This window comes from Carassius gibelio, chromosome A6 (genome assembly GCF_023724105.1).
Source record: "Carassius gibelio isolate Cgi1373 ecotype wild population from Czech Republic chromosome A6, carGib1.2-hapl.c, whole genome shotgun sequence".
Taxonomy (NCBI): Eukaryota; Metazoa; Chordata; class Actinopteri; order Cypriniformes; family Cyprinidae; genus Carassius; species Carassius gibelio.
Genome location: NC_068376.1, coordinates 7152333 through 7179961, shown reverse-complemented (window position 1 = coordinate 7179961; position 27629 = coordinate 7152333). Strand labels below are relative to the sequence as shown.

The window sequence follows — 27629 nt, the reverse complement described above, 5'->3', positions numbered from 1 at the left end:
TTATTTAATCAAATAAGTTTTTGAAACCATCTTTAATCAGAACCATTTATGATTAAATCATTATAAAACAAATTTATGCCTGGCTGGATGTCAAATAACTTCTATAAAGTCTAGGGTTGGGTATTGATGCTGATTTTGTGTTAACAAACTATATTCGATTCCTATTTGATAATGGTTCATTTGGCCTGTGTTTTAGTTTCTTAACATTTATTTTTAAGTGCAGAATTAGAAATGGAAGGTCAAGATGAGCGTTGCACTGTGGGATAGAGTATTTGTAGTAAGATCTATTGTGTACTGCTATTTTTGGCAATTGTAGCTCATCCGTGCATATTCCAAAATATTTCCATTCAGGGCACAATATATGCATTCTGCAAAAATATTATTAGTATGGCTGTGGCTACTTACTCAATATCATACTGTTTATTTTCTTATTATCTTAAGCTTTCTATTCTATACATGTTAAAATCAATCTATCTCTGTATTGTCAGCCCATGTTGTGAAATTGGATCCCAGACTGAGTCCAGAGATGGAGAATGCCAAACCATCCAAGACTTGAAGCAGTGCAGCTGGAAAGTTGAACCAAAGATTAAAAGTGTGTTTTGTTTTTTACATATTTTTTTTTATTTTATTGCCTTTAGATATACTGATATTGATGTTTTTAAATCCTAATTGTGACATGTTAAAGGTATGTAGATTCGAGATCTGCATGCGACTGGAATACAGAGACTTGTGGTTTTTTACATCAATGCCCCAAAAATTAACTATTTTAAAATGGCTTTTTATACTTTTGTATGTCCTTTTTTTTTTTTTTATTGGTAACAATAATTGTGACTGCAATACTGTGTGGATCTGTTTTTACTAGTGGACCTGACTTTACTAGTATTTATTAATTACATGCTAATGCTTATTTAGTTACTAATTGTAATTCTTACTAAAAGACAATTACTTTTTTTTTTTACTTTTTTGAGAAGTAGGTAGTTATTATATGGACCATAGATTGGTTTTAAAGATAATTTATTTATTGTATATGAACTTAAATGTAGAATCTTGATTTAGGTTATTCTTGCTGGACGGGAAGAGGTTGAAAAATACTTTAACAAGTTGTAAAAAGAAACTTAAGTAAAACATTTTTGATAAATTAATGGCTCGGACTTCGCGGAATTCTCGAATTGTTAAAAACAGCCATGTAAAATGTAATTCTTATTCTCTAACGTACAGGACAAGTGGGAGATGAGCTGTATGAGGCGGTAGATTGTTATGATACATTTGGGCCGTGAGGACAAAAGACACAGCTGTTTCCGCAAAGCTGTTTACGCAGGTGGTTAAACCGACACGTAAACTCGGGCAAGCGTTAACAGAGTTGTACTGTGGTTCAAAACGAAACTAGTTAATTTACATACACAGCAAATTGCTTAATCTTATCTTTCATCTTGTGTGAACTATAAATGATATTTCGTGAAACGTTTTAATGTTAACATAAAACAATGTTGTGACACTGCGCAGACTGTACCGAATGTTTCACAATACGTCTAGTGTAATGGCCACCAGAGTTGCAACTAACTTCCTGTCATACGTGAACAATTCCAGCTAGATTTCCAAAGACTCCGCATCTGCGAAGCGAACAACAAACAGGAAACGCTCATGCCATAAAATTGACAGACATACAGCTTTGACCACTCCGCGTCCAGGGGGTCGAATCACACGGCCAATCACGGCGTAGAAGAAGGGCGGGTCTTCCGTTTACGTGACGAAAATTTCAGTGGCACTCTCCGAAGCCCCACCTTTTGTGTTTCCCGCACCGTCAATCAAAAATAAGAAAAAAAGAAATCGACCCGAATCTCCGATCACAGTCCGCCTTTGATTAAAACAATCATGTTGGGAGTTTAAATGAACAGATAAACCTCCGATTTTTTACCTTTTCACGCTATGACTGGTACGTAACACTTAGCCCGATCGAAGCACAGCACCGCCGGTGAGTTTGGAGAGCCATTAGCAAAGCGAGCTAGCTCAGTGTTTAATCTTTCTCAGCAGCGACGCTAACCGTTAGCCAGCTAGCCTCACTTTAACAAAGTAAACATTCGAAAAGACTGTTGCTCAGACAACGCCAAAGCAAAAAGAACCGCCTGATTCGTTTAAATTCCAGGCGGTTTAGCGGCAAATCTCCGCCTTTTCGAGGTGGGGGTTCGTTGAGCATGAATTTGTTTTGAGTTTTTTTTTCTCTCGCTGTGTCTCCGTAGCCCCAGAACAGCCAGCGAAACAGCAGGAAATGGCTGCCTTGGACGTGGACAGCAGTCAGAGCGACTTTTTGCAGCCGGCCAGCGGCGCCCAGGACCAGGTATGAAATCCCCCTGTTGGTTTGTCGCTTTCCCGGCGCTGTCTTGCGGGGTGTTGTGGTGTTTTGGTGAAGTTCACACGTTTTAAAAATAGGGTAAACGTCGAACACTTCCTGTGAGCCTTCGCTTTGTACGGCCACCCACTTTCTTACCCTTTTAAACCCGCCCATTGTGGGTCGGACAGACTCGCCACCGTCGCCTTGCCCGCTTTACCTGCGGTGATCCCCGGTCACCCCCACGATAGGGGAGGACCCCGCCACCGGGGAAAGCCTCCACCCTCTACCCAGGCTGTCACATATCCTCCACAGCTCCACCATTCCCCCTGGAGCGGTTGGGTGCACAGACCTGACAAACAGAAGCTCTTTGTCACCTTTTGTCATGTGCTCTTGGCTTTAGAAGTAGTATAGATGATTTATTTGCATTTTCTGACAGACATACAGTCGCTCAAAGACGTTATTGTTCCCTGTTAAATAGATGACTGAACCAAAGTCCTGAATAACACAACTTAAGTCGGCATGAAATGAAAATTCACCATATCTGCTTTTAAAATTAATGTCATAGATCTTATTGTGAAGAATTCATCCGTGCATATGTTTATAAATTATAAGTTTATTGTTTTTCAGAAGTGTGATGCTTTGACCTTGTACTGTCTAATCAACTTGTCATAACTGAATATTCTGGTGAAAGCAACAGACTTCTTCTCTCTTGTGACTTCCCCACTTATTTAGTCTTCTTAAAACCCAACTCTGCAAGCTCTCATTCATCTGCCTCTATTTTTTTTTTAGTGCAACATCTACATCTCAAAACAAGGATGGATAGAGCCAAGTCTCTCTCCTATAATTTTTTGTATTTATGTATTAAACTCAGAAGTGTGTCACAATAAGGAAGAAACGATCTGATGTTACTTATGTTTCATCTTTATTTAAGTAGTGATCGACCGATATTGATTTTATTTTAATCACCGATTCCAATTACTTGCATGTTTATGTGCCTGTACACTGATATGCGGAACTGAAGTTTATTAACTGTTATAAAGTAAATAAATGACTGAGTGAAGTAATAACTTCACTTTGTTTTTTCCTCTTTTCAGTCATCTTTTTTTATGTTACATTTTCATGTTAATTTTAATCTTTATATTACAACATTTAAAAAAAAACATTTTATTTATAAAAAAGCATCAAAAGAAACAACACTAATATTAACAATAAGCAAAATAAATGTAGAATGTTTTCAAATGGAGAAAACAAATAAAGGACTGGAGTCATCATTTTAAACTACCGTTTTAGTAGGTTTAAGCTGTTTAATAGCTACAGAGTCAATAATTCACTAGATAATGTTAATTCAATGAATAATATTCTCTGGAATATAACAAACAAAACATCGTATTTTATTGCATTTCTCAACTGGAATATTATATCAAAATTATTGGCTTCACGAGACTGAGCAAATTTACAACAGAGAGAGAAATAAATTCAGCACTTTTATTTCCAACATGCACTCATTCATGGCTGTATTATTTAACTCATGCAAAGTTACGTCTTTATTGGTAGAGGATCTTGACGGATTATCTACATGACTCTGACTTCATGAGAATAACAATGAGCATGGATAACAGAGAGAGAGAGAATTAAATTCAGGGCTTTTATTTCCAACATGTGCTCATTCATGGCTGCATATTATTTAATTCAGGCAAAGTTACATCTTTATTGGGACAGGACTTGATAGATTATTTAACATGGCCCTAAGAAATAGAGACCAACTCACGGAGTCAAGCTGCATAAACTACATATCAGGCATTTATATAACGCATCTAATTTGTGCATAACTGGCTGTTATGTTAAATAAAGTTTACTAACTACAGCAAATAAAATACCTGCATGCTGTTGTAGTTGTCTCGTCTCTCCTCAGGCGCTCTGCAATGGCGATCCAGCACACAATTCTCAAAACACCCAGCAGATGGCAGCATTTATCGGTGAATCTGATATTACAAAAATGATACACGATTATGGTAAAATGCTCAAATATCGGGTAAAAATATCGGTAAATCGATATATCATCGATCTCTATATTCAAGTACTGTGTTTAACATAAAAAAATGTTTTTCATACTATATTTATTAGTTAAAAGCATTAATCCTTTATTGCCCTAGGAATAATTGCAATATTTGATATTATTGTCTAGAACCCAACCGAAATAGAGTTTTGCTAATATTATTAGCCGATATAAGCCTGCCCCCAATATAATTTTTTTTTTTTTTTTTTTTTTTTTTTTTTTTACAAAACATATGATACAGATAAAATGTTTGAAATGGTGCAATTACTTACTTTTCCTAGTAGAGCACGCTCCATTGTTTGCTACTGGTGACTTGGATGAAACGCTTTAAAGCTTACGGGGTTCTGGAGTTACTGGTGGTTAAATACATGGTCTGGCGCTGACCGATTTAGCGATCCGGGGGGCGATACCGAAGCGCTGAGGGTTGTGTTCGAGAGGGCTCCTCAAGCTAAAACGATTCCATGAATTTGGTGGAGATCCACCAGTGCGTTCGCGAGATAGTGACACCAGTCAACACTTTCACTTCAGTAAGGAGGTTCCTTTTTCAGGCAGCATTCAAACATTTTCTTGCCCTGCGAAGTGGACTTCACATGAAATTCTGCCTTTATTCCAGTTCCAAGGGAACTTGCATGCTACAAATGCATTAAAGTGCGCAAGACATTAATTTATATTGTATTTATTTACGGAGGTATATTATGTCGTACTTCTCTAGTAAGTTTCGTCTGTGTGTGAAGACCATAGAGCAGATTCGTGAGTGAAAGTAAAAAACGTAAAAAGTAATAACAATAATAATAAACAATAAATAATACATGAAATAAACTTCAACGGAATAAAGCTGAATGGAATTGAATTGTATTCAAGTTGAATAAACTTATATGTATTTATTCTGTTTATGTATATACAGTATTCTATATATTGTACCAGTCAAATGTTTGGACACACGGATGGGAAAGTGTCCAAACTTTTGACTGGTCCTGTACTATAATATACACACAGAATATCGGCCAATATATCGATATATATATTTTTTTTTACTTCCTAAAATCGGTTTCAGTATCCAGTGCTTCCCACACATAGACTTTACTTGGGCGGGCTGCCCAAGGATAATTAATGGCCACCCAAGTATATTTTAGAGAAACATTTTTGCTTTTATTATTTTTTTTCTCATACTTTTTTATCCGAGCAAAATAATGAAAGCATCTGCAATCGATTAAGTAGTGTTAAATATCTGTAACATTTCTGTCAAATGTTATACATTTTTCTGTGAGAATATGGAAGTCCACACCACAACTATAACGTTAATGACACAGAGGAACAATATCTAACAATATCACTTAAAGAATGATTTCTTTCCAGCTGGGAATTTAAAGCAGCAGACAGCCTAATTTTAGCACATGTTGCTTATAAACAGAATGTTATCATTCATTGGTTTGAACAATAATTTAGTTATCATTTTTGGTTGAATCCAAATTGCTCTGTGTGTATGATTAAATTTGTCATGAAGCACTAATGTAATATTAATATCTCCACCCCACAGCAGACCACAGACCTCACAGCCATCCAGTTGACGGGCTCCTCTGATCGCTGGGAGGTCCTAACGCCTGTGAGCTCAGTGAAAGATGAACCAACAGTAGTGCAGGTACCCAGCGGAGGACTTCTGGGCAGCAACGGGCAATATGTGGTGCCACTACAGACTATGGCAGGGCAGACCCAGCCTGTTTTTGTGACTGCAGGGGTAGATGGCACAGGGGCCAATGGGGTGCAGTACCAGGTCATCCCTCAGCTGCAGGGAAATGATGGTGCAGCACTAAGCTATGCAGCACCCACTGCAGATGGAAGCACACTGGGTACTGACATTGCTATCCTTCAGGATGGAACGCAGGGCATTGCCACATCCACCAATGCTAATGACCTCCAGGGCCTGCTGAGTCAAAGTGGGCATGTGCAGCAGATTCCCACAGTCTCACTGGCCGGCTCAGGGTTTGGCACACAGGGCCAGGTTGTCGCTAATGTACCGGTGGGGCTGCCGGGCAATATCACATTTGTGCCGATAAATAGCTTGAGTAACGTGGATCTCGAGTCTCTGGGATTGGCTGGTGCTCAAACCATAGCGACAAGCATTACAGCAGATGGCCAGCTCATCATGACAGGCCCCACCACCTCAATAAGCGATAACCAGGGTGAAAGCAAATGCACAGAGCCACTTAATGCCAACGACGCTAACGCTAATGCCTATGTGCCAACCACCACCTCTTCCACAACGACGTCGCTCCCTGAGACGATAGACGGGACTGGCGTTCTCACCCAAGCCACTGCTGTATCAGCCGGGCAGCAGGATCCGTCTTACATCCAGCAGAACCACACGTCTGGCGGTGAACCGGTGGTGCAGCTCTTACCAGCGCAGACAGCAGATGGAGCGGCGCAGACACTACAAAGCGTGCAGCTGTTGAATGCTGGTACATTTCTGATCCAAGCTCAAACCGTCTCTCCCACTGGCCAGATCCAGTGGCAGACCTTCCAAGTTCAAGGGGTTCAGAACCTGCAGAATCTGCAGCTGCCGGCTGCTGGGGGGGTCTCATCCCCCCAAATTACCCTTGCCCCTGTGCAGACCCTTTCTCTTGGGCAAACTGGTACCACAGGTGCAGTGGGACAGATCCCAAACCTTCAGACAGTCACAGTCAATTCTGTTGGTCAGTACCAGCAAGATGAAAACACGGAATGCCACACAGGTATGTAGGAACACACACACACACTTAAAGGTGACATTGGATGCCATTTTCCACAAGTAGGTATGCTTCTTCAGGTTCTTCATGGAATGTCTTTAACATACTCTGGTTGAAATTATTCAGTGGTCATGTAAAACAATGTCCTTTTTACCTCGTTAAAAAAAATCTCTGATCACAGCGACCCGTTTCGGTGCATGTCTCTTTAAATGCTAATGAGCAGGGTGATCAGAGCTCATTAGCATTTAAAGAGACATGCACCGAAACGGGTTGCTGCGCATTTTGTTAGTAAAGCTGGTTCTGTAAGCAGCAGTAAATCATCATCACATGCTTTCAGATGGAGCAGCATTTATTACACCGAGCTGTAGTTCAATGACAATTGACGCAAAAGAAAATTTTTATTGCGATTTTATTGCATGATTATGAAATCGCTTATGGTAATGACATCGGTTTGCATAGCTTCTTGGTGAACTACAGCTACTTTTGTGTCCAATTTCCCCTTTAGAAATAATAGTTCATAGAATTAGAATGAAATTGTAGTATTTGAATGTTATAAATATTTACCTTCAAAATTTCTGAAATATTCATCTTCAAAAATAACTTTTTGTGAGTGTAATTGTTTATAAAATCCTTTTAATTTCATTATCTTAGTTACTTTACATCATGGAAATTCATTGGTTGAAGCAGAGGGAACCTTCTTTGAATTAAATAACTAAAGTCATTAAATTAGACTTGATTACTTTTTTTATATATTGTGTAGTTTTATTTTGGGGGTTTTAAACGATTCTCCCCTTTCTGTTTTTGGAGATATCCAAATTAAAGAGGAGCCAGAGTCAGATGATTGGCCAAATTCCACCCTGAACACCAATGATTTGTCACATTTCCGTGTTCGGTTGGTTGAAGAGGATAAGGAGGGGACAGGCCTAGAGGGAAAGAGACTACGTAGAGTAGCTTGCACTTGCCCCAATTGCAAAGAGGCTGGAGGAAGGTAAGGCACATGTCAATAGAGAAGCACAAATCCTGTTTTAACAGCCAATTAATTATTTTTATTATTAATTTTTCTAACCATTTCAGAGGTTCAAGTATGGGCAAGAAGAAACAACACATTTGTCATATCCCAGGGTGTGGTAAGGTGTACGGTAAGACGTCTCACCTTCGAGCTCACCTGCGCTGGCATTCTGGAGAGAGACCCTTCATTTGCTCATGGAGTTACTGTGGCAAAAGATTCACCCGCAGCGACGAACTCCAGCGTCACCGCAGAACACACACCGGTATGGGCACACTGGGGGAGATCAGGATTACATCATATATTTCATTTGGTCCCATTATACATGAGAATCCAACACTTTCTGTAAATGTTGTTTGTTTTTCCAGACTGATAGACTAAAGAATAGCTCGATTTTGAAGGTAGTTTTACATTTACATTTTTGTTTTCCAGGAGAGAAGAAGTTTGTATGTCCGGAGTGCTCAAAACGTTTTATGCGCAGTGACCATTTGGCCAAACACATTAAAACTCACCAGAACAAAAAAGGGCTAATCTCCAACACTGGGGCAGGTCAGATAGATGCTGGCGCCCCCTCGGACACCATCCTCACTGGGGGTGGAGCCACTCTCATCCTCACCAATCTGCAACAGGCTGGCACCCAGGACCTTCTTTCAAACTCCGACCTTCCGCTCCAGCTGGTCACGGTGTCTGCCAGCGAGGTCATGGAGTGACCAAAATCTCTCCCACTTTCACAGCACGTCTGCTTTTCACTATCAATTTATATATATGATAAAAAATATATATATATATATTATAAATATATATATTTTAAAATGACTTATCCATTTATGTTCCAATAGCAGTCTTTTGTACAAACAAGGCAAAAAATGACATTAAATGTGGTTCCAGTTTCCACTGACACATATTCGCACCTAACCTACATGCTCAAATGAACTCGTGCTCATACAGAAATACATACACAGAAATGCCTTATTTTGTATCATAATCTGTAGTATAAAATGCTGGAGTTGCATGTGTTTTTACTTTTGCTCATGAGTATGTTAGTGGACGATCATTTGAGAGAGTGTGATTGTGTAATGGATGTTATGGTACATGGAAACCAGGATGTGTGTATGTGTGTGACTAAAGTGAGACTGTTCTGTGAGAATGACAGCAGGGGAAGGACACAGTCTGCTGTGAGGGAGACCTACTCATGATCTGTCCATTTTTATCCTCCTCCCTCTCGGCTGGCCTTCGTCCAAATGTGTCTTCACTCATGCTTTGAATTTTATTTGATGTCATGTTAGTGGTCTTTGCGCTCTCGGTCATGTGTCCTCTGGATCTTGTTTGGGGATGTTCTGATTTCATTGTTCTGGTGCCCACATACAACTCGAACAAGACATCAGGTGGCACAGTGAAACAATCGTGTAATAAACTTTATTTTTCTTGTATCATTGCTCTTATTGCTCTCCAGATTATCCCTGTAACATTGATAATGTATCTTTCATTTCTTTTTGTTTTCTTCAGCCCCAAGCTGTTTATAGCCACACTTTATGTAGTCTAATACTGATTCTTTTGTATCAAAGACTCCTCATTTTGATTACTTTTTAAACGTGTAAAATTTGATGTTACTTTTGTACAATTTTTTTTTCTTTTTCAAATGCAACACAATTAAAGTCGGAAACCTTCCTATGACTCGTCCTAACTACAAGTTTGTTTCAAAATTATTCAAATGTATGGTGTTGGTATGTATGTACTGAATGAGAGAATTAAAACTATGCCCAAATACATCATAATACTGACTATTAAGAATAGCATACTGCCATACATTTATTTCAACTGTATGTATACAGTGCACAGTCTGTGGATGACAGAATGCCTAAATGCCTTACTTTGCAGAAACTTAAATGCACACTGTGCTGGGTATATTGTATCCCACAATGCAATGTGTTCAACTTAATCTTACAATGAACATTTAAAGTTTGATGAAGGTCCCAGAAGTAATTTTTGATAAATGTTTTATTAAATTAACTATTAAATGCAAAATAATAGTCTTTATTTCTGAGATACCGCTGGAATCACATTCACTGAATTATTTGATAAAACATACGGCTGTTTGAAACTTGTCACTGCATGTATTCTGTTTATAACATAGGCTGTTTACAGTGTATACTGTATAGTATTCGGTGATATATTGGAATGGAATAATATTAGCTTACTTTATGCTAAATAGTTACTACCTTCTACTTTTAGTGAGTGAATCAGCAGGCAAGATGCAACAATACGGTATGCTTTGTTCTTGTCGCCTGACCTTATGTTGCATGTTTCAAATCCAGGAAAATAAAATTATATATTTTTGTGTAAAATATAGTTTATCTTTATTTCGAAGTCCAATAAAATACAGAGTTAAAATTTGCCTGTAAATTCAGGTTCATTTATCAATCTGAGAAATAGAAGATCAAATAATTTACATTTCATTATGGGAAGCAGTATGGTGCACGGTGTTTCGTTGTATTGTGCAAAATTTGGGAAATGTAAGAGAAAGTCAACACATTGTGCCCTGTATTCATACTATAAGAATAGTGAGAATTGGTAAAATGGAATGGAGTTAGTAAAATACCAAATATCCCCCAGCCATTAACCCTGTAAAGGCCTCTAAATGAAAAACTTTTATAGTTTTGACTGATAGTTTATGCTTATCGCAAATTATTAAATGGCATTTTAGTTTAATTCTAAAGTAGACCTCCTTCAGGTTGTGGTATGCATGCCTTTTTACTTTTTTTTTTTTTTTTTTAATTATGGCCCTCTGAATAAAATTGGAGAAAAAAGTTGTTCCACCTCAAGTGTGAGCTCCATATTCTTCTGTATCTTATAAAAGGTTTTACAAATATTTTGTTAATTATCTACTGAGTATGTGGAATAATATGATTTACTGCCACCAACTGGCAGGACTAAAACTTCATGCTTTCTTAAAAAAACAACAACAACAACAACAGGCATAAACTTTGGCAAGACATTATGCTTCATTTTATGACAATATTCAAAAAGTAAACCATGGTACTCACATCTGAAATGTGTACTCACACTCTCGTCCTAACCTGATTTTGATTTAAACAGCATTATATTTTTTATTAATTAATGTGACCTAGTAGATAAAATCTATGCTGTTAAGTGAAACTTGCAGGTTCAGATATCACTTCCATTAAATGTACTTTTGACTCATTGATTTTCTAGTGGTGATGGGGGCATTGGATATAGACCTGCACTTAAGGACCTTACGGTGGCACATAGCTGCATCCAATTGTGGAGTTTCACCGATCTGGAGCCTATGATCCCAGCTCTGTTTCACACACTCACTCTCATTTGGACACACTCACACTTCTACTGCTGCCCACCGTGCATCGTCACACACTACTTGAAAAGGTCTGCAACCTATGACAAGGTGTGCTTGCTCATTGATTTCAATGATCTTAATTATGTTGTTTGATGTGTTGATTGTATAATGTGTGTATTTTGTATGTTTTTTTTGTTTGTTTTTTGCATACCATGTAGGTTTGTAGTTATATTAGATTTGGTGTGAAATTATTATTATTTTTTAAAATATTTTGACTAGATTGAACAGTTAAAGCATTTTGCTGAAAATCTGCCCATTCTGTGTGTGCATGCCTGCTTCAGGAATTGTTTAACTCAGATCTGGACTTTCCAAAGCTGGAACGGATTGAGCGGGGCGGCTCTCAAGGGAAGATTCTCAGTGATATGATGTACAGCATGAATGATGAGTTCCTGGACTGCTGGAGAATGCTGAGAGAGAGCAAATATGACCCACTCATCTACAACAACAAGGATTTACCATATCTGCAAAAATAAACACTACCACACTTTTTTAACCAAGATTTTTTAGTTTTTGAAAGAAGTCCCTAATGCTTACCAAGTTGCATTTTTTTGATTAAAAATACAGTAAAAAGCAGTCATAAAGTGAAATATAAATACAATGTTAAATAACTGTTTTCTACTTTAATAAATCTTAAAATATTATTTATTACTGTGATGGTAAAGCTGAATTTCCAGTAGCCATTACCCCAGTCTTTAGTGTCACATTATAAATAAAAGTCCAATTTCTTTCGGGACAAAAAAGGAAAGAAAAAGAAAACCATACTGTTTGACCTTAGTGTACATGCTCACATTCATAAATATTTATTGTGGCGGGGTGAGGAACTACACGACAACCGAAAGACAGAAAAAGTCCCCGAAGGGTGGATTTATTGAATTAACTGTGCTCTGAGTGAAGGCGGTGTTCTCCGTGGTGCTCCAAGTCCCTCGTGCTCTCTGTGTCCTGAGTGGTGGATCCCGTGCTGTGCTCTCCTTGGTGGGGCTGACGGTCACACGCTGCTCTCTGCAACAGAGGAGGTAAGGGTTAGTGTGCTCGTTGGGAGACATTCCTCACCACTCTGCCTTCCTCCTCTGCCTAAGTAGGCGCCGTTTGACGAGCTGCAGGTGCGGCCGCTCAGCCCGTGATGAGCTAGTGCCGGTGATTCCAGTGTGTTGCCAGGGCGACGCTGACGAGCGCTCGGGACGCATGTCACACTCCCCCCCCCTAAGCGTCGACCTGTGCCTGCGGTACAATGGGGAGATATGGGGAGGGTGGGAAGTGGGGCCTGACAGACCTGCAAAAGCTGCCCCTATCCTGGAGAGGCCGTCCGCGTTGGCGTTGGCCGTCCCCGCCCGATGTTGTATGGTGAAGTGGAAGTCCTGGAGCGCAAGGAACCAGCGGGTTACCCTGGGGTTGGTGTCCTTTGCGCGGGCCATCCACTGCAGTGGCGCATGGTCTGTCAGCAGGGTGAACCGGCATCCGAGGAGGTAATAGCGGAGCTCCAGGACTGCCCACTTGACGGCCAGTGCTTCCTTCTCCACGGCGGCATACCGTTGTTCGGTCGGGGTCAGCTTCCGGCTAATAAAGATCACCGGGTGTTCCTCGCCGTCCTGGACCCGGGAGAGAACGGCTCCAAACCCGGTGTCCGAGGCGTCGGTTTGCACCAGGAAGGGGCAGTTGAAGTCGGGGGCTCGCAGGACTGGCTCCGTGGTGAGGGCTGACTTCACCTGCTGGAACGCCTCTTCCGCTTCTGGACTCCAGGCTACCTTCTCAGGTTGCCCCTTCCTGGTCAGATCTGTCAGGGAAAAGGCTAAGGAGGAGAAGTTAGGGATAAATATCGGTAGTATCCTGCCAACCCCAAAAAGACTCGTACCTGGGTCTTGGTAGAGGGCCGCGGTGCCGAGAGGATAGCTGTCACCTTCTTTTCCTGGAGGCGGATGAGGCCGCGTCCCACGCAGAAGCCCAGGTACTTGGCTTCGGAGAGAGCCAGGTGACATTTCCGGGGGTTGGCGGTGAGCCCCGCCCGGCGGAGGTCCAGCAGCACCCTCCGGAGCCGCTCCAAATGTTCCCCCCAGGTCTCTGAATGGACGACCACGTCGTCGATGTAGGCCGCGGCGTAGGCCATATGGGGCCTCAGCAGGACATCCATGAGCCTCTGGAATGTGGCGGGAGCCCCGTGCAGGCCGAAGGGAAGGACCCGGTACTGCCAGTGGCCACTGGGGGTCGAGAAGGCTGTCTTAGGCTTGGCATCCTTAGACAGGGGGACTTGCCAATACCCTTTGGTGAGGTCGAGAGTCGATATGAACCGGGCCCTTCCTAGTCGATCCAGGAGCTCATCGACGCGGGGCATGGGATAGCCATCGAATTCAGAGACCTCATTTAGGCGGCGGAAGTCGTTGCAGAACCTTAGGGTGCCGTCGGGCTTCGGGACCATTACGATGGGGCTGGACCAAGGACTCCGCGAGGGCTCAATTACCCCCAACTTCAACATCTCCTGTACCTCTGTCTCAATTGCGTGTCGCCGAGCCTCCGGGACACGATAGGGCCGCTGCCGGACGATAACTCCTGGTGGTGTTCGGACTTCGTGCTGGATGACGGTCGTCCGCCCTGGCAGAGGGGAGAACACATCCGAGAACTGACCGACCAGGTGCTGCAGTTCCGTCTTCTGGGCTGCGGAGAGATGGGGATCCATGTCCACAACCACGGGAGAGGTGGCGGCGAGGGCAGAGAGCTGGGGCCCGGTCCCCACCCAGCGCTTCAACAGGTTTATATGATAGAGCTGCTCTTCCCTTCGGCGGCCGGGTTGGCGCACTTTGTAGGTGACGGGTCCCACCCGTTCGGTGACCGTATATGGGCCCTGCCAGCGGGCCAGGAACTTACAGGCTGAGGTGGGGACCAGTACCATGACGTGATCTCCCGGCTGGAACTCCCGGGGTTGGGCAGCCCGATTGAAGAGGCGCTGCTGGTCTTGCTGGGCCTTGGTCAGATGCTCCCGGACCAATGGCATGACCCTGTCGATCCGCTCTCTCATGGCCTTGATGTGCTCGAGGGTGGTCCGACATACCGCAGGCTGTTGTTCCCAGGCTTCCCGGGCGACATCTAGGAGCCCTCGGGGTTGGCGGCCGAAGAGGAGCTCGAAGGGCGTGAAGCCGGTGGACGCCTGGGGCACCTCCCGGACCCCGAACAGCACATACGGGATCATCTGGTCCCAGTCGCGTCGGTCCTCGGCCACGACACGCCGCAGCATCTGTTTAAGGGTCAGGTTAAAGCGTTCCACGAGCCCATCGGTTTGTGGATGGTACACGCTGGTCCGGATCTGTCGGACTTTGAGGAGTTTGCAGAGGTCAGCCATGATCCAGGACATGAAAGGGGTGCCCTGGTCGGTCAGGATCTCCGCTGGTAGGCCAACCCGACTACTCAGTAGGAAGAGCTCCTGTGCGATGTTCTTGGCGGTGGCCTTGCGGAGGGGAATGGCCTCTGGGTAGCGGGTGGCATAATCCACGATAACCAGGATATGTTCATGCCCCCGGGCGGACTTCGGCAGCGGCCCCACCAGGTCCATCCCGATGCGCTCGAAGGGCACCTCAATGATCGGCAGCGGGATCAGCGGGCTAGGGGGAGGAGTATGTGGCGAGGTCCGTTGGCACGTCGGGCACGCTTGGCAGTACCGTTTGACATCCGCCTCCAGTCCTGGCCAGTGGAAGCGGTCCCGGATCCGTTGCACAGTGTTTTGGGCGCCGAGGTGGCCAGCCATCGGGTGGGCGTGGGCGAGTTCCAAGATCGCCGGGACTTTGCTCCGCGGTACCACCAACAGCGTCTTTTCCTCCCCCCTCCGCTGGCCGACATAGTAGAGCAGGCCGTTTTGGATGATGAAGTGGGGTGTGGGGTGGGGAGCTGGTTGTAGATCCTCTCCTTCCGCCACCCGCACTTGAGACCAGCAATGCTTGAGGCGTTCGTCCCCATGCTGCTCTTTGGCGAGCGTCCCCCCTCCCGCTATCTGCTGGAAGACATCGAAGAACAGGTTAGAGTTTTGGGAGGGGGACTCACCTCCCCGAGGGCTGTCCGTCGTCAGCAGCGCGGGGCCTCGTCGAGGGCGCCTTGCTGGACTCCGGCGTCGGCGGTTCCCGGCCGGGCTAGCAGGCTGTGTGCTGGAGGTGAGGAGCTGATCGAACCCCGGCCAATCCCGGCCGAGGAGAATGGGTACCGGTAGGTTCCTTAGGATTCCCACTTCGACGGGCCAGGAACCAGGTGTCGCGGTGATGGTCACTCGCCGGGCCGGCACATGTCTGGTATCCCCGTGCACGCACGTTATCGCCAGCCGGGCTCTGGAACCTGTTCGGGGCGGAAGGACAGTCGGTTGTATCAGGCTTACCCCGCTGCCCGAGTCGAGGACGGCGACGAATGGCCGGCCGTTGATGCGCACCTTGGCCCGAGGTGCCTTCGGCGCTGGACCGTGGACTGAACAGCCTGCTAGCCATGTCCGTCCTGGGGAACGCGGCGGCTCGGTGGGCATTGGCTCGTTCTGGGGGCCGGGAACCGCAGGCCTGCTCAGGGGTCGCTGGGTGCCCTCCGGCGAGCGTCGCTCCTGGACCACCCTTCGGGGAAAAGGCGGCACTTGCTCCCCTATCTCCCGGTGTTGGGCGGCCTCCGCCAGCTCAATGGCCTCCACGAGCCCGTCGAGATCGGTGGGGTTCCTCATGCCAGCCGCCTGCCTCAACGCGCGGGGAAGGGCGCGGAGGAGTCGGTCGATCACCACACGCTCAGCTACCTGGTGTGTGGAGGGACCCCCGGTCAACAGCCAATGTTGGGCCAACCGGGATAGTTCGGCCGCCTGGGCGCGAGCGGGCTGTCGAGCTCGATATTCCCAGTCATGGAACTGCTGCGCCGCACAGATTGGGGAAAGGCCTACTCGGCTCAGGATCTCCTTTTTCACTTCTCCATAGTTCCGGCTTCTCTCGGCCGTCATGGTGAAATACGTCCGCTGCGCTTCCCCGGTCAGCAGCGGCGCGAGGAGTCGGGCCCACTCGTCCTCTGGCCACGCCTCCCGGACTGCGGTGGCCTCAAACATCTGAATGTACATCTCCACGTCATCATGCGCCGTCATTCGTGGCATCAGCTGGACGGCTTGGACACGGGGGTCAGGCAGCGGCGTGCGGTGGGTGGCGGCGCGGAGGGCGGCGAGCTCACGTTCGGCGTCTCCTTGACGTGAGGCCATGTGTTCCATTATCTGCTGCTGGCGGATGCTCACCTCGGTGAGGTGTTTTAGCAGTTCTTCCATGCCGGGGGAGGAGCGGCCGCCTGTGGAAACAGAGCAGATACAAATGAAAGGGGGAAAAAAAGAAAAACAAAAAAAACAAACGGGTGGCTTTAACGGTCTCCTCAGGGGTCGGTTGTCGGTGTCCACCTCACACTCTTGCCCGCATTCTCCACCAGTGTGGCGGGGTGAGGAACTACACGACAACCGAAAGACAGAAAAAGTCCCCGAAGGGTGGATTTATTGAATGAACTGTGCTCTGAGTGAAGGCGGTGTTCTCCGTGGTGCTCCAAGTCCCTCGTGCTCTCTGTGTCCTGAGTGGTGGATCCCGTGCTGTGCTCTCCTTGGTGGGGCTGACGGTCACACGCTGCTCTCTGCAACAGAGGAGGTAAGGGTTAGTGTGCTCGTTGGGAGACATTCCTCACCACTCTGCATTCCTCCTCTGCCTAAGTAGGCGCCGTTTGACGAGCTGCAGGTGCGGCCGCTCAGCCCGTGATGAGCTAGTGCCGGTGATTCCAGTGTGTTGCCAGGGCGACGCTGACGAGCGCTCGGGACGCATGTCACATTATATACAATCTCCGCTTTCCTTGGTGTATTCTTGGAAATAGTGTGTGATATCGATTCATGGAACAGAACAGAGACTTTGCCCAGAAACTTAGAACAGTAATAAACTTGGCCTTCCAACACTCTCCGGGTTTAGAGTCTGCTTTTAAGGTATCACACACATACATGAGCACACACACACACACACACACAGAGTCTGTATGCCTTGGATGCAGCTATGTCCCACCATAAGGTCCTGAGCAAATTGTGCATGCTGCAGAGATGCTCAGTAATGAATGAACAAACATACATACAGTCTGCAAAACACAAGGTTTATAGTCATTATTTAATTCAGTGCATGCAAAAATCCTGTCTCTAATACTGAAAGCCTGTGTTTGTAGCTCCTACAGATGTTTGGTAATTTGGAGAGGCCGTGGGTTCACCAGCTTTTTGATCCAAACTACTCTCAGCTGCTGGTCATGTTCCAGGAGGAGGTCAGCCTCTGTCAGCACATCCTGGACACCCAGAGGGAAAAGGATTGTGTGATTTATAATAACAAGCTGAAGCAGGGGTTTTCAAATGGTTGTTCATAAAGACCTGATGGGGTTAATTGAAACACATTTGCAAGAGTTTTACTAAATGTGATCTTTCATTTATTTATTTTATATATTTTTTAGAATTAGTGCTTTTGAAACCCTGCCTCATGAAGCTTCGAAAGCTTTATGAATATTTTGTTTTGAATCTTGGGGTTTGGAGTGTGTTCGATTGTGGCTTGGTGAACCAATTAAAGAGTAAATAATTTGACTAGTCTCGTGTCAGCTTTATAATACAAGTTCAGTTTTAATGAGGTTAGTGAATTTTAATACAAATGCAGGTATAATATAAAAAGGAGAATGATAGGCTAATTGTTTCCAGTTGCCATAGTTTACCAATCCCTGTTTAAGAGCTCACAAAACAAGCACCATACATTCATAAAACAACACAAATTATACAGATGCTTCATATTTAATGGCATTTATTATTTATTAAGTAGATCCATTAAGTAGACTTTAATGAAACTTTTGCAATGGATTGTGAAAGGTATAGCATAAGTTGTATGTATATAGTTTTGACCGATAGGTGCCGTCAAGCACAGTCAGTTTGCTATGCAAAATTCAATTGATTCGGAGTTTCGAATCAGTTTTTTGGGATATTCTAAAACGTGAAAACGTTTTCACGTATTTTAAAACGTGAAAAACGCTTAACATGTTTAATGTACTATACAGTGATATTAACAGACCAAACTCACTAAACATCATACTAATAAAGTATACTATCTACAAAAAAAAAAAAAAAAAAAAAAAAAATTAAGATGAGCCCAGAATATGATGCAACGCATTCAATAACACGTTAAGCCTTTTCCTTCCATAGAAAACCATCATAAGGCTTAACGTGATATTAAACGAGTTGCATTCATATTCAGGGGTCATCTAATTTTTTATAGATAGTATACTTCATTAGTATAATGTTTAGTGAGTTTGATTTTTCCAAATCATTGTCTTAGTAGCCTACATTAAGCCATGTTAAGCGTTTTCTTATAACGGTTTTCTATGGGAGGAAAAAGCTTAACGTTATTAAACACGTTGAGATCATATTCAGTGCTCATATGATTTTTTTATAGATAGTATACTTTATTCGTATAATGTTTAGTGAGTTTGGTCTGTTAATATCTTTGTCTTAGTACATTAAGCCACAAACTTTAACCCTGCTGTAAGACACAGGCATACATTCATCTAGATAACTAAATGGAGAATGGTTTTGGCTTTCAACCTGAAAGAATTTTGTCCATTCATTGAAAGTTTATTCCACCAAAAATGTGATGCTTCAAAAAGTTCATAAAGAAACCCAAAAATTAAGCAAAAAAATAAAAATAAAATTGTTTTTACACAAAATAAGTGCCAGTATTGCCTCCGCAGTGTAAGGTATTAACTTTCAGGATTTTGTATTAAAAAAGCAATATCACACTTGATACAGTCATGATATAACTTTTCTAAACCTGGTTAAAAGCCACTTAGAACATCTTTGCCCACTGCACTGATAGTCACAGACCACTGAAGGTCACCAGATTACTGAAAGTCATTTCTCAGATATTCCATGACCTGAAAAAACACACATTCAGCATGTTAGTCAGGCGACTGACCTCTCTTAACAGATGGTGACAGGGGTAACACAATAATCTTAAAAATATTGATTCTCAGCATCTGTCGATGCAGTGTAAAATGGCCTTTAGAAACAGGATTGCAATGGCCCTGGTTCCAGTCACCAAGAGAAACCATCATTCACATTTTCACCAGATCTAAAAGTCTAGGTGTAATTTTAATAGACAAACCCTAATTCCGCAAAACAACTCTAATAACAACCATTTTATAATTGTTTATTAACTAAATAATCGTCCCATTTATGTTTTCTTGTATTTGATCAGTAAGCCATTCATTAAGTTTGTTTGTTTAATGTTTTAGATAAGTTTAAGCTGGGAACATTTTGTCCCCAAAATACAGCTCAGAAACACAGATGCACTCAAACACGCATGCTTTCTCCATGTTTACTATTACATGATGTTGATGTTTTAGTTGATGTCTGTTTTGAGGGAAGTGAAATATCTTGGAATTCTGAAGAACCACAGCATTCCTAAGGCTGCTGTGAGTCTGTATTTTAAATGGGAAATGCTTCACATGGTAAGACTGTGTGTAGACATCTGTGCCTTTATTTTTAAGTAACAAGTTGAACCGTGCCAAGAAATTAGTTCTGTTTATTCCATTCTTTCAACTTTCTTTTGTCCCTCTCTCTCTCTCTCTGTATGTGGGTGTTTAGTACACCAGTACTCTGTTCCAGATCACTCAGTGGTATAATAAACTACACAGCACATTTCTGGCAGTTAAGCTGCTTTGGGAGAGTCAGGCCAGTGTTAAAGGAACTGTGGTGGTGTTAGGTAACAGATATATACTCATACTGTTGTTAGCAAATCCAAAAAGTCTTTGTTATTGGTCTTCAATGTAAAGGCGCTTAAATTAACGTATAGTATGCTCTTTGTGTGCTTGCAGCATACGTGATCTGGTACTTGGTGTGTCGGAGCGTCTGCAGAGGAGCAAGGCTAACTTGTAGAAACTGCAGAGGCTGATGGGAATTTTCAGCCACTTTGTCTGCATTACAAATAGGGCTAGTCGTTTTGGCATTCTGCTCAACCTAAACGACGTAGAGGAGAACTTCAAGCGACAATATACTCTAATCGGTGACACAGGACAGGAGATACATGAGCTTGTGCAGGTGTTGGTTTGATTAAAGGAATGAGTAAAAGTAGTTTACCTAAAAATTTAAATTTGCTGAAAGTTTCCCCTTAACCCAGCCAAGATGAGTTTGTTTCTTCATCAGAACATGTTTGCAGAAATTTAGCATTACATCACTTGATATATCACTTGATCCTCTGGAGTGAATGATGGCCGTCAGAATAAACTCAAACAGTTGATAAAAACATCATAAAAACCCACAAGTAATGCACACGACAGTTTTTAATGAATTTTATGCGAGGTGAAAATCCTACATGTTAGTAAACAAATCTACCATTAAGACTTCAAACTGTAGCTTCTACCTAAAATATGAGTCTTCTATCTATAATAGTGGAAAAGTCATCTCATCTGAATCAGGAGAGAAATATCAAGCACTGTTTAAATGCGAAAACAGTTCTAAACAAATATGTCGGTGGATTTTTATTTCAGAGGACTGGACAAAAGTGGACAGACTTTTTCACTGGAGGAATTATAATGGATTATGGAATGGTATTTTTGTTAGAAGTGAGAATTTACATTTTATTCATGATGGATTTTTGGATGGACTGGAGTCATATGAATTACTTGTCTATATTTACTGTAAATTTGATATAAACAAATGGTAAAATCTCTATTAATGGACACTTTATATTTTTGTCATGGTATATATCTTTCATACCATCCAGCTCTTCTCTATAAATAAGCCACTAAATTAAATAATATGGATGTACAAAATCATATGATAGGGACCATAAAACATTTAGATGCACTTTAGCTTCTTAAATTAGGCATTACTTCAAGCTAATTTAATATTGTATTTTCAATTAATGTATTTATGTTTTGTTTTTCTTCACAAAAATTGGTTTGAGATCAATAACTGGGGCCCTTTCTCCCTGTTCTTGACCCTGTCCTAAAGGAATGTTAATGGGATTTTTATATTTTTATAAAGGAATAAAATCAATAACTTTTAAAATCCCACTGGATAAACTGAAATGACCATTCATTCATTAGAATTGTAGTTTATCTATTGTAGTGGAATTTTATTTATAGTAGATTCTTATTTGATTTGTTTATTTTGCCATTCAGCAGAATGCTGAGCTGCTTGCACAGACCCAGTGCTCCACATTTCTCCCCTCTTTAAAGTTCAGCTGACCCTTACCTCTGACCTGATCTTACACCCCTCACTCAGCTTCTCCAAGGGAAACTTCTATGATATCATTGACCAGATGGTGTCAGATGTTTTTTAAATAGCTTCTTTCATAAAAAGAGTGACCAGGACAAACAGTCTGAGATTTACAAGGTAAAATAAGTTTAATGGTTATTAAGAACATGTATAGCAATGTATTGTTGAAAATCTTCAGAGAATGGATGGAAGTCTGTAATACACCTGGTGAGTTTCTGCTCTATGGACACACCTTCTCTGTGGAGGAGGATGTTTAAGGAACACTTACTGAACCATGTTATTGCCAGGTAATATTTATTCAGAAATTGCCCTACAGCTGACTTAAAAAAAATGTTTTTATTGATTTTCTCAAAAGAACCTCCTAAATAAATCATACTAATGCAAAGCTTCTTTTTTTTTAAAGTGCAACAATTATATTAATGTAGAGTGATAATGACTTATCAAATCCTTCTCTGTCTCAGTGTGCAAGAGTTGGGACCATTTATTGAGAAAACAGAGACTGGGTTGGCAAAGACTGTAACCGATGGGGATTATGGCAAACTGGTGGACATCATGGGGTCATCTTATATAATTATGAAATGGCATTAGACCCCCCACTTTAAATTAAATGAGGTTTTGTAAATGTATGTTTTTGTTGCTTTGTTTTAAATGATCAGAGAATAGCAGTGCCTGTATATTTGTGTGTATGTGAAAGAGATGAAGACCTTGGACAAAGAGGTGTGTGTGTGGGACGTCTACAACGGTGTGGAATCCATTGTTAAGAGTTTGTTGACATCACTGAGAGCTATTAAACTTCAAAACTTTGCTGTCAGAGAAAGACACTGGCAACAGCTCATACACACAACAGGGGTAAAAAAACACTAACCAGCACACCATAACCATAACCTGATATTACCTGCTGTTTAGAAAGATCGAAAAACCTGTTGACTATTAAGTATCACCTGAGTGATGAACAGAAAAGTGAAAAAAACATCATGTGTGTAATTGAGGAATCCCTCTCTCTTTCCTTGTATTTGAGTTTTGTGATGGATGAGAACACCACACTTGGTGATCTCTTAGAGCTGCAGCTCCACCATACGGAGGAGGAAGTGAAGAACATTGTGGACAAAGCAGTCAAAGAGATGAGAATTGAGAAGGTACAGGAATCAGACTGAAAGCCTTTCTGAGAAGCTTTTTGAGGCATTTCAGGACAGGTCCCAATAAAATGTATCTGTTGTGTGTGCAAATTCTGAGTGATATTCAGCAGACATGGTCCATGAGAGACACACAAGTACTGGAACACCTGTGCTCAAAGCTGATGAGAACCTCGTTGAAACCCTGGAAGACAACCTGGTAACTAACTTCCTGTATCAGTCAGCTGGGTTTAGCAGTTCCAAACAAGTCTGCATAAATAAACGTTTACTTTGTTCAGGCCAGTTTGGTTCTGTTCAGATCAGATCAATTTTTTTTTTTTTTTTTTTTGGCGATGATCAGTTTAAAGTAGTCTAATTCTTGTTCCAATTAGTTTGATTCAATTCAGTTCAGTTCTGATCAGTTTAGCTCAATTCATTTGAGTTCCAATCAGTTAAGTGTGGTTATGATCAGTTCAGATCAGTCTAGTTCCGGTTTGGTTCGGTTCTGCATGATTTTAAAGTCAGACCAATGTAGTGCAGTTCAATTTCAGTCAGCTCATGGATTCCCAAATGATTGCATTTTACTGAGTGGCTTCTTTTTACACTTTTTACTTTTTCTTTTTACATCAGTTATAATACTTGGATACTTTGTCATACTGGAAAATGAAGAAAAGGGAAAAGATAAATGCAACTTTTTTAGGAATTCTGTAACAATAACTGACTGTAGTATTTTTTGTTTTGTTTTCAGATAAACAAGTATGTTAACTTAGGATGTTTCCCTAAATATCTGCAAACATATTATGGTACTTTTATGCTGCAGTACAGTCAAAAACCTACATACAGCACCTTTAAGAATCATTTCAAACATTTGTCCATTTATATATGTTTGGTTCTCAGGTAGCAATGACTGGCAGTCAAATTTGGTGGGCAACAGACGTGGGCATTGCCTTTGAGAGGGTGGAGGAGGGTTTTATGACTGCCTTGAAAGACTACAACTGAAAACAGATAAATAAAAATATAAAAACACTAACTCATTTACTTCATGTTGATAGCTGAGAAAATGTAGATCAGTCTGCTGAATTCTCTGATAAACATGCTACTGGGTGACCTCATCCCTATAGACTGAAAGAAGATCATGACCATCTGCACTATTGATGTTCATGCTCGTGATGTAGTCACTAAATTAATATCTCAGTAGCAAATCAAACTAATAAGTCTGTATTCTGTTGCCTAAAATAAGGGTTTTCAAAGAGGAAATATGAAGACGTCCTAATGACCAAGGTTACCAGTGTGTTTGCATGGCTTTCGCAGTTACGGCATCGATGGGATGAGAAGCGGAAGCACTTTTTACATCTGTGATGCACAATTTCAGTTCTCAGATGACTATCTAGGCAATGCCAACAGACCGGTCATTGTCACACATAGTTACTGATGAGATTTCTGCTGGTTACTGATGTTAATTGACTATGCTGATTATTGAACCTGCAGACGTTACATTGCTCTGACTCAGTCTCTTCATCTCACCATGAGTGGTGCAACAACTGGTCCTGCTGGAACTGGCAAGACTGAAACCAACAAAGACCAAGGCCGATCACTCAGCAGTGATCTCAGTTTAGATGTGATGTATTTTTCTTTCTCACTTTATATTTAAAACATAATCAATTTATTCAGTAATGTTTGTTCTGTAACGTGTAGTATGTGTGTTTTTCAGGTGTTAATGTGTGCTCTATGAGACTTTAATCTCCTGAAGGTTGTAACAAGGTTGTTGTGATCTCTTTCCTCTGCTGAGCATCCCACGCAAGAGAGTCCAAGAGCTTGAACAGAATGCATGCCGGTTGGTTCACTGAACTCCACCTGAGGCCAGAGGAGAACTTCATGCTCAAGGTGTGTGAGTTGAATGCGAGAAATGTTAAAATGCGTTGTCATTTTATGGTGTTTGATATAAATCCCCATTAGTTGCAAATCTTCTCCTCTGGTTCTTATCTCTTCTTCCTCTCTCAGTTGACCCAGCTGGAGGAGCTATTGTCAGTGAGACACTCTGTTTTTGTAGTGGGTGGACCTGGAACAGGACAAAATGAGGTCAGTCTAATGAAGAAAATAAGAGAAAGGCACATTAATAAATAAATGTTTTTTCAAGGTTATGATCTCTTTAATTTATTTTATGTATTTTCTGCTTGTTGTTTTTCTTACACAATACATTATATTCATAGAGACTATGTTAGCTAGCACAAATCTGTTGAGTGAATCATGTTTATGTTTCAGTAAACAAATTATTTATGATTTATATGATTGTTTGTTGGTCAGATTTTAAAGGTGCCGCATAAGGTCTACTCTAACATGAAACTGAAGCCCATCTAGACTGACATAAACCCTAAAGCTGTCACTACTGATGATCTGTTTGACTTCCTGCACCCAGCTACATGGGAGTGGACAAGATGGTGTGTGTGTGTGTGTGTGTGTGTGTGTGTGTGTGAGAGAGAGAGAGAGAGAGAGAGAGAGAGAGAGAGAGAGAGAGAGAGAGAGAGAGAGAGTGTGTGTGTGTGCATGTGTGTGTTTGAGTTTCATCTCTATAGACATCTGTCAGCTGTGGTGTGTTTATGTGCAATTGTTTCATTCTACTTTTGAGTGTGTTTCATTTGTCTATAGCTATGAGAAATCCTCATAAATGTCTCATACAGATCTAAAATAAACTACATGATATTCTAATCCATTGATATTCTTAAATTATGTGTGGATTAAATGTTCCGATTCTTTTGTGGTCATTTTATATGTATAAAAATATATAAAGATGGTGTTTGTGTGACCAGTTCTTTGGGTGTTTTAGGTCTGTTTTCTTCCACTGTGAGAGAACTCTCTGCTATATCTCATGATGGGCCGAAGTGCAGTAGTATCTTTAGATGGTAAATTTAGATTTCAAATTCAATATTGATTTTAGAACTGTTTAAATTATTTACTGTATGTAACACAGTCCAAAAGTCATGATGAGGAAAAAAACGTATTTAAGTCGCACTGGACTATAAATCGCATTTATTTAGAACCAAGAACCAGGAGAAAACATTACCGTTTTCAGCCGCGAGAGGGCGCTCTATGTCTTCAGTGTAGACAACAGGAGCACTGAGCAGCAATCATAGACAGTAAAAGAAATGGACACAGCGACCCCATTGGAACCAGGGGGCAAGGAACTCGACCGGAAGTTGAAGTCGGGTGGGGGCTGCCATCTTTTAGCAGAACTTCACTTGGTTAGCATTCCCATTGACTCCCATTCATTTTGGCGTCACTTTGACAGCAAATAACTTAACATCTGAGGCGTTTAAAGACTCCGTTTGTCCATTATTTATTTCTAAAGATACACGACAATGTATAAAGGGCTCCATTACCTTGTATGTTACATTATGGCCCCGTATAAAAAGTTTTTGTAAAAAATAGGATAACGATTGCGTCATAGTGAGTGAGCAGCAGTAAGTATTCTGATTAATTATTTTGTATATTATTTTAAAATGTAACGCCAGTACGCCATATTAAGTTAATTGCCTGCGAGCTTCTCCTCCTGTCTGTACGGTAATGTGACAGAGAGTCGAGTGGTTATGACGCAATCGTTAGCCGTTTATACGGGGCCATAATGTAACATAGAAGGTAATGGAGCCCTTTATACATTGTCGTGTATCTTTAGAAATAAATAATGGACAAACGGAGTCTTTAAACGCCTCAGATGTAAAGTTATTCGCTGTCAAAGTGACGCCAAAATGAATGGGTGTCAATGGGAATGCTAACGTGAAGTTCTGCTAAAAGATGGCAGCCCCCACCCGACTTCAACTTCCGGTTGAGTTCCTTGCCGCCTGGCAGACATACGGCTGTAGACGGTAATGTTTTCTCTTGGTTCATGTCTCTTAGTTCATTTCTCTTGGTTCATGTCAAATTAATTTTGATAAATCAGTCGCACCTGACTATAAGTCGCAGGACCAGCCAAACTATGAAAAAGTGTGACTTATAGTCCGGAAAATACGGTAAATTACCTAAAAATGAGCGACACCTGCGACACTCACCGGTCTGGAGTCCCACGGAGGAGATTGGATTGGAGGGATACAAAAGAGGAGCTACGACAGTGAAGGACAAGAGAGGACCAGGCCTGGGTTTTGTGTTTTTGTGGTTTGTTTGTGCGCCATAGTATCCGCAAGGGGCTGTCGCACTGTTTTGTGTTTATTTTGGTATTAAAGAGTTGTTTGATTGTCTGCCGGTTCCCGCCTCCTTCTTCACGTGATGATGAAGTTTGTATATTGTTACAGACACGTATTCCCTCATTTTGAGTTACAGGTGTGTTGTGCTGTGTTGTCTGTTGGACTGCTTGCTGACTGAAGAAAACATGGAGTGAACGTATAACTACCTTTTTGACTGGAAACTGATATCCCTTTGCCGGTCAATTTTGAACAAAGCACACAATACGGTATCCGTCTATATTATACTTTATTCTCAAAAAACTATTTATCAGTTTGATTTCTTAAAGTCTTACAGTTCAACCAAAAATCCCTGGTCTGGGATAAGACTTCCAAACTCAAAGAGGATTTCATGGTGGCAAAAGTACCTTTCAATTACTACACAACCTCAGCAATGTTACAATGTGAGTGAGATGATGGAAGCTGTATATGGGCACAATCTATACATCGATAAAAACCAAAAACAATAACATTAGCAACAGTAAATGATAAAAATAATCACTGCACATTTATGTTTGCAATCGATTAAATACACATTTGCAAAGTAAACAAAAATCCTGC

At 41.9% G+C, this 27629-nt stretch overlaps 2 protein-coding genes and 1 pseudogene across 4 annotated transcripts; 2 read left to right on the top strand and 1 right to left on the bottom strand.

The window, feature by feature from the left end:
- The first annotated feature begins 1661 nt into the window (after positions 1–1661).
- Positions 1662–9798, top strand: sp3b (Sp3b transcription factor). 2 transcript variants are annotated; one of them, XM_052600658.1, is made up of 6 exons: positions 1662–1933; positions 2238–2335; positions 5923–7114; positions 7916–8096; positions 8183–8379; positions 8547–9798. In XM_052600658.1, the coding sequence occupies exons 1-6, from the start codon at positions 1927–1929 to the stop codon at positions 8822–8824; spliced, it is 1953 nt and encodes a 650-aa protein (XP_052456618.1). In that variant the 5' UTR covers positions 1662–1926; the 3' UTR covers positions 8825–9798. The 2 variants fall into 2 exon arrangements, with proteins under 2 accessions (XP_052456618.1, XP_052456620.1); XM_052600660.1 differs by having other exon boundaries at positions 1662–1972.
- Positions 9799–12769: 2971 nt separating this feature from the next.
- On the bottom strand, positions 12770–17237 carry LOC128016188 (uncharacterized). Of its 2 annotated transcripts, none has more exons than XM_052600656.1 (2): positions 13337–17237; positions 12770–13273 (listed from the first exon to the last, which is right to left on the bottom strand). In XM_052600656.1, the coding sequence occupies exons 1-2, from the start codon at positions 16739–16741 to the stop codon at positions 13262–13264; spliced, it is 3417 nt and encodes a 1138-aa protein (XP_052456616.1). In that variant the 5' UTR covers positions 16742–17237; the 3' UTR covers positions 12770–13261. The 2 variants fall into 2 exon arrangements, with proteins under 2 accessions (XP_052456616.1, XP_052456617.1); XM_052600657.1 differs by having other exon boundaries at positions 12770–13258.
- Positions 17238–22993: 5756 nt separating this feature from the next.
- LOC128015082 (dynein axonemal heavy chain 11-like) lies at positions 22994–24967 on the top strand (annotated as a pseudogene).
- Positions 24968–27629: the final 2662 nt, after the last annotated feature.